Source organism: Propithecus coquereli, unplaced genomic scaffold (assembly GCF_000956105.1).
Source record: "Propithecus coquereli isolate 6110/MARCELLA unplaced genomic scaffold, Pcoq_1.0 Scaffold64, whole genome shotgun sequence".
Classification (NCBI taxonomy): Eukaryota; Metazoa; Chordata; class Mammalia; order Primates; family Indriidae; genus Propithecus; species Propithecus coquereli.
In genome coordinates, this window is record NW_012152396.1 from 2184379 (window position 1) to 2191936 (window position 7558).

Genomic DNA, 7558 nt, shown 5'->3' on the forward strand with positions numbered 1-7558 from the left:
AATGAAGTGGGCGTGGCAGAGCACTCCTGTAGTCCAAGGTACTCAGGAGGCTGAGGCAGGAGGATCGCTTGAGCCCTGGAGGTGGAGGTTGCAGTGAGCTGGATTGTGCCACTGCACTCCAGCCTGGGTGACCGAGCAAGACTCAGCCAGTCAGTCAGTCAATCAATCAATCAATAAATACATACATACATACATACCGTATTCTTGCTGTTATATTTTTATCTTTACTAAATACCAAAATCACAGTCATTCACATATAAAAATGTTGAGTAAGTTTTACTTCTCTAGGATGAAAAACACTCTGTTAAACGTAAACATATTTAAAGAATTCATATGTGATTTCATTTATTGATGATATTAATATAAATGGTTGATAACTAATCATTTTGACTATTTTTAATGCAAAGAGACAATCATTTGTTAATATTCCTTTCCTTAGATGGTACTAAGTCTCTAACAACTGTTTTTAGTTGAGACACCAAGAATAGTAAATTCAAATGCTCATTGGGTCTAGGAACCCTAGCTTACATTTGATCTGAGGGCAGAAAGGATTAAATGCCCGGTGGTGGAACCATGGGTCTAGCCCAAAAGGGGCAGTCACAATTCAGCTCCAGTTCATTGTTGCCATATGAAAATTTGGCCCTTATTACTATATTTTCTATGCTTTCAGAGAAGCTAGAAATATGCTTTTTTTAATGTGAAATCTCTAGGTTTTAAAATGTTTACTAGTCAAATTAAACTTTAAAGACACTTTGCTAGCCCAACCATGAGAACCCAAACCAACCAATCAACCGACCAAACAACAACAACAAAAAACCACCTAAAAACTGAAAACCAAAAAAAAACAAAAAAACCCCATATACCCATTGGAAGCTGTATTTTACCGTGATTTCGGGTAGAGACTCTGGATCCAGATTACTCGGATTTGAATCCCTGCTGCCCTGGGTAATAGTGAGACCATGGACAAGTTGCTTATGTTTTCCATTATTCCTCAGTTTTCTCATCTATAAATGGGGATGATTGTATTGCATAGGACTGTTGTGAGGCTTAAATGAATCAATGGATGTAAAATGCTCAGAACAGTGCCTGCCCCCTCCATAGTAAACACTTATACCTGTCAGTTATTATTATTTTAGCTAAAGCCAATCAGTTTGTGACTACTGTTATACATACGCATGAAATAAGTCCTTATTCACTATCCACCAGGAACAAGGCATCATGCAGACAAGAAAACAAAACAAAACAAAACAAAACCAAAAACAAACTCTAAAGCTACCAATCCTTAAGGAACCTGAGTCCGACAGTAGAAATAAGTATACAACACCAACAGTGATCATTGCTGTAGAAGAGATGGAGACAAAGCATAATGAATGAATAGATGGAAACTTTACAATGGAAGAGAGATTCTAGAAAACCTCAAGAAGGGAACTATAACTTCAAGTGAACCGTGAGTGATGCATAGGGTTTCAACAGGAGTTAATGAATTAGGAGAGGAATGTTAAGGTTGGCAGATTAGAGACCATTTTTACATCTGCAACTTTAATTTCCCTTTGCGATATAACCCAACCTATTCATGGTTTCCAGCATTATGATGTAGATGTCTTTGGGCCTTTATTCTGCCTACCACGCATCCATTGATGTTTAGGCCTGAAGTCACATCCACCATTGAGCGACTCTAAAACAGAGGCTGGATTTGGGGTGGATCCCTGGAATCTCCACCTGCCAGCTGCACATGCTCACCCCATCATTTCATTATTCTCACAAAAGTGACCCCGATTGTTATGTCATTAATTCATTTTTGGACTTCACTTACCTTATTATTTCAGGTTTTTAAATTGTATTTCATTAACATGAATGGGTTGGCAGAGGTATGGGAGGTTGGGAATTGGTTAGGGAGCCATTACGACAGCCAGGTGAAGGGCCTTGAGAACTAGATCCACGCAGGAGGTAAAGGAGGGGACAAATCAAAGGGAATGCTGCAGAGGTTTCTGCAGTAGAATGTTCTTTGCAAGGCTGATCTATGTCAGGACTGAAGCATATAGAGTGTGGAAATGATTGAATGCAGAGCATAAAAATGAATAAAATAACACTCAGGAAGACTCTGAAGGACCGAGTAAATGATTCAGATGTGATGGTGCCGGGAAAATAAACAGGGAAGTTAGAAGTCAAAGTCACCTTCGTGGAATGCTGATGAACTGGAGTTTGGATCAGTTGTGGATGTGCACAGTAGGCAGCAGGAATTTCACTTCATTCCACCTGAATTGGTGTTAGTGACTGATTTTTTTTCCTCTTATACCTGTTCTTAATTTAATGAAAGATCATAGTTCAGGTATCATTCTCATGAGAGTCAGCAGGGTAGTGATCAAGAGGATTGTCTTTGGAACCCAACTACTTGGCATAAAATTCTGACTTTGCTATTACTAGCTCAGTTACCTTGGGTAAGTTACTTAAACTCTCTTTTCCTCAGTTTCCTCATCTGTAAAATGGGGATAATAATAGTACCAAGCTCATGGTGGTATTGTAAGGACGAAATAAACTTAATCAAAATGAAACCATAAGAATTCTAGAAGAAAATGTGGGAAAAACTCTTCTAGATATTGGCCTAGGCGAAGAATTCATGAAGCAAAGGAAATTACAGCAACAATGAAAATAAATAAATGGGACTTGAGTAAATTAAAAAGCTTCTGTACAACCCAGGAAACAATTAAGAGAGCAAATAGACATCCTACAGAATGGGAGAAAATATTTGCAAGCTATACCCCCAATAAAGGACTAATAACCAGAATCGACAAAGAACTCAAGCAAATCACCAAGAAAAAAATCAAAATATCCCATTAGGAAGTGGGCAAAAGACATGAAGAGAAGCTTTTCAAAAGAAGATAGACAAATGGCTAATAAACATATGAAAAAATGCTCAACATCACTAATCATCAGGCAAATGCAAGTTAAAACTACAATGAGTCATCACCTCACTCCAGTCAGAATGGTCTTTATTAAAAAGTCCAAAAACAATAGATGCTGGCATGGATGCAGAGAGACAGGAATGCTCATACACTGTCAGTGGGACTGCACATTAGTACAACCTCTATGGAAACCAGCATGGAGATTCCTCAAAGAACTGAAAGGTGACCTACCATTTTATCCAGTAATCCCACTATTGGGTGTTTACCCAAAGGAAAAGAAGTCATTTTATCAAAAAGACACCTGTACTCGAATGTTTATAGCAGCACAATTCATAATTACAAAGATGTGGAATCAACCCAAGTGCCTACCAATTCATGAATGAATTAACAAAATGTAGTTTATGTATACCATGGAATACTACACAGCCATAAAAAAGATGAATTAACACCTTTTGTAGCAGTTCAGATGGAACTGGAGACCACTATGCTAAGTGAAGTATCACAAGAATGGAAAAACAAACACCACATGCTCTCATTACTAGGTTGGAACTAACCGATGAGCACACATGTGAATAGAGGGAAGTAAAACTCAACGGAAATCAACCAGGGGGAGTGGGGAGGAGGGGATGGGCGAAAACCTACCTAACAGGTACAATGAACAATATTTGGGTAATTGGCACTCTTATAACCATGACTCAAGCATTATAAAAGTGATTCATGTAACCAAAATTATTTGTACCCTGTAATACATTGAAATAAAAAAAAGATTTTAAATGTGGTGGAACATTGTAAATAAAATATTAGCTACTATTTTTAATTACAAAGCAGAAAATCTAGTGCTGATCCTTTATGGTAGATACTTTTAATAATAATTATAATAAAAACGATGATTAACATTTATAAAGAGTTTAAACCTTCTGGGTTATCTCTTATGTGTCCTCGTTGACATTTAATTTTCCTCTAATACTCAAAACTGCCGTATGATGTAGGTACTCTAATAATCCTAATTTTGCAATATTAGAGAAAAAATTTATTAGACACTTAGTATATGCCAAGTGGTGTTCTAAAACTGAGAATTACAGGAAGAAACAGAAAGGCCTTGACTGCATGGAGCTTATATTTGACATCCTACATTGGTTACACCAAACAAAGAAGAACTCGTGAGAAGGTAAGGTGGTTAGCGCTAAGAAGAAAAATAAAGCCAGGTGAGGGGATAGAGAGTAATACGGTGGTAGGTGCTGTTTGAGGTAGGTTGGTTAGGAAAACCCACTCTACAAGTGGCTTTCGGGGAAGGGCCTTGAGGATGTCAGGGGGAATCAATGTTCAGGAATTGGGAAGAGCCAGTGCAAAGCTCTGGGGTACAGAGGATGTAGAGAGTGCACCCGGGCAAACACCAGTGTGGCTGGAGCAGAGTGAATAAGGAAAGAGTAGAAGGAGGTAACAATGGGCAGGATAAAGAAGTTAGATAACCACAGATACTGGGGGAGGGTGTCCTCAATTCCTTTTAGGGATTTCTTTATCTTCTTTCTATCATAAATAAATTAAACTTGTGGCCTTTTAAAGAGGGTGCACGTTATAAATCCTTATATCACACACTTAGTGGTGACTGTATCTGTGGCTTTGTACCCGGTAACAACGAGCTGTGACATTGCTATTGATTTGCAGGGAGGTTAACATTGCTTTTGATGATGAGCTTAGCTCCCTCTCTGACTCCAGCCCTCATCGAAGGCTGTTTTGACAGGGAAGGAAGAGAAGGAAAAATATAGCTTACCCACCAACCCCAAGGGGACTTACTTTCTTCTTGCAGTTTGATATCATGTTTAATGAAAATATGTATGCTGAGGACAAAATGCTCAAAGCAAAAAGAAAAATGTTCATAATAAACCCTATTCTTGCCAACAGCTCTTATCAACTGCAGTGGTTTATTTCCTGTTGGCGTTATTACCTTAGTAACTGTGTAGCTGTGTCAGCCGCCTCTGTTGCTTGTTTTTTGGAAAGAGGAAAGATACATTATGGATGAGTATTGTTTTCATTTTAGTCTTGGGGATGGAAGCCACATGGAGGAAACTGGCAAACGCTGCCACCTTGCTGCTTATGGGGCGGCAAAAATGCGTAGAGGTTTTCTCGTAACGCCATTCAGATTTGGCAGATTTGGTAAGCCCTTTTCTCCAAGATACACCCAAGGGTTCGTGTTGAGCTGTAGCAGTATCCATTTTAGACCCGTGGCTTCTAAAAAATAGTTCCATAGATATAGGCATTTTAGAAAAAGTCAACATGTTTGGGAAACTCTGAGTTAAATAAGATTTCTTTCTTGTAGGTTTCTCAGAACCTTTAGGAGAATAAAGATGTTGATCGTAAATCCACCAAGAAAGACTAACAGGTGGCTCGTTTCTTAAATATACTTGGCCATAGAAACTGTTTTCAAGATTAAGGCTTGAATGTAATACACTTTGGAATAGGTGTCTATATAAATGCTGTAGGTGGTCAGCTCTCTAGAACTGTATCAGGGAGAGAAATCTGCAGCCCAAACCAATCCCCCACCATCCAAGGCTACTCAGACCTGAGTCCTCAGAATTACTTTAATTTATACACTTTGTAACTTCCTGCCAGGAGAGAACACACTTGGCTTTTAGGTAAATCACTGACTTGGCCTTTGAACCATGCTCAAGTATTACAAAATAGAGGATTGATGGATTAGGATTTCTGTCCCAAATAGTGAATATTTATAGCTTACAAATATATTTTATACATCTCCAGATATCATCCAACTTATGGTACCTGGGTAATAGGAATGAAGTTCAGATCTTCAAGGGGGCAAAATTGGGGGATATTTTTGAACCCATTTTTATCAGAGTCCGAGGACTGCTGAGAATGTTGAAATGGAGATTGCAGAATTCTCTGTTATTCTCCAAAGGACACTGTAATTTGAGGTGAAGCCAATGCACACTTACTGTGTCAGCAGACCAGATGATGACTCTTGTTCCTGGTTATGGCCTCCATAGAGAATTCCAAGACCCAGCCATTACTGGACCTTCTGTGTTTGACGATACTGATCTGAACCTGCTTTGGTGGGGTTTTTGAGGATCAGATTTGCCCCGGCAAAACCCTGGGCAAAGAAGTAAGATTTCAGAGTTTCTTGGGACTTGGCCTATTCAGAATCTTGTAAGGGAAACAGTTTATTTGTTTATTTTTTTTATATCTCACTCTGTCTGAGAAAGATTTTTTAGTCTTACCTAATAACTCACAGTTTACTTCAGAATCTGTGGATGAGTAAGACACGATTTAAAATAATTTGAATGGAGAAAGTAAGATCAACAAAAAGCAAATGTAAAAAGAATAACAAAAAATTAGAAGCAAGGTTGTTTGTGTTACAGTTAATAGCTGGTAATTCCTGGGAATACATATTTTAGTCCACTGGTTAAATACATTACTAATATGAATACTAATGCATGAGTTAGGTGAAGTTGTTAGCTGACAGTACTAAATGAAAATTTTAATTTTGCAAGTCAGGACAAATGCAGATTCCCTTATAAACAGTAAAGAATCAGCCAGAAAAGTAAATTGAAACAAAGTATGGAAAGTTCCCAGTCTGCAGAATTCATAAAATTGTATACTTCACATACTCAGCTTATATTATTTAAAAAGTTTTAAACATTGCCCAACGATGAAGACACTACCTGAAGAATAATTTTATTGAAAAACATACCTCAATTATCTTATTTATGGTTGTGTTTCATAACTATAGAAAATTTTCATTTTGTGTGAGGGGTATTTTAAAAACTCTAATGCCTTTTCAAATATTGCATGTATAGGATTCCTTGAAGAGGATCAAAGAAATCTTTCAGATGACGTCATGCATCATTGACATAGTATATTATACGCCCAATGATAATAAATATTTGAATTTTGAATAAATGATTAGTGATAGATCACAGTCTTCATTTGTGTTATCTTTTAACAAATTTCTAATTTCAAACCATTCTCTTTAGGTCTTGTTTATCAACAAATGACAGGGATAATTGACAAATTATATAATTCCATTTACTTTCATTCATGATATTCTTATCTTGATTTTTTTTGCCTATTCCAATTCAGTGCTCTATGGCATAGTTGAGCTCAGATTAATCTCTCCTTGATCCTTCTCTCTCTCCCCAACATACTCATCAATTATTCTGTTTCTTACCTTGTAATATCACTTTGAAAGTGCTAACAGAAAATTAAATTAGTAAGACATCTCGTAAATAGTCACAACATAAGAAGTCTCACCTCTCTCTAGAGCATGCCCAAGGGCTGCAGCAAGCAGGAAAACCAGGACTCTCTTCATGTTTCTACCAGGGAAGGTTCCTGCGGCACCTGCCACCTCCTGTAGTTACCATGTAAGAGATGATAGTCTAAAGTAGCCAGTTCCCTTTTACTAAGATTCCTGCCTATGAACTAATCAATTATTAATCTCTACACAGAAGCAAGGGGCAGTCATCCTTGGCCCAAAAGAGATCAAATAATATCATCAATCAAGGCAAATAGACACCCTGGAGATACTGTAGTGGAAATTCTAGGAGATTTTAATCATTAACTTTGTCAAACTGAAAAAGAGCCAAAGCATATAGAGTATTTTCCACTGCTGTTCTCCACTAAAATTTATTTAGTGTATTTGT

General features: G+C 37.5%; 1 protein-coding gene across 1 annotated transcript in view; it reads right to left on the reverse strand.

The window, feature by feature from the left end:
- The window catches only part of GC (group-specific component (vitamin D binding protein)), a 68862-nt gene extending 61519 nt beyond the window's left edge, over nucleotides 1-7343 (reverse strand). Inside the window, exon 1 of the mRNA XM_012659834.1 lies at nucleotides 7170-7343. Within this exon, the coding sequence (XP_012515288.1) occupies nucleotides 7170-7227 (58 nt within the window). The 5' untranslated portion in view covers nucleotides 7228-7343. The remainder of the gene's footprint in view (nucleotides 1-7169) is intronic.
- Nucleotides 7344-7558: the final 215 nt, after the last annotated feature.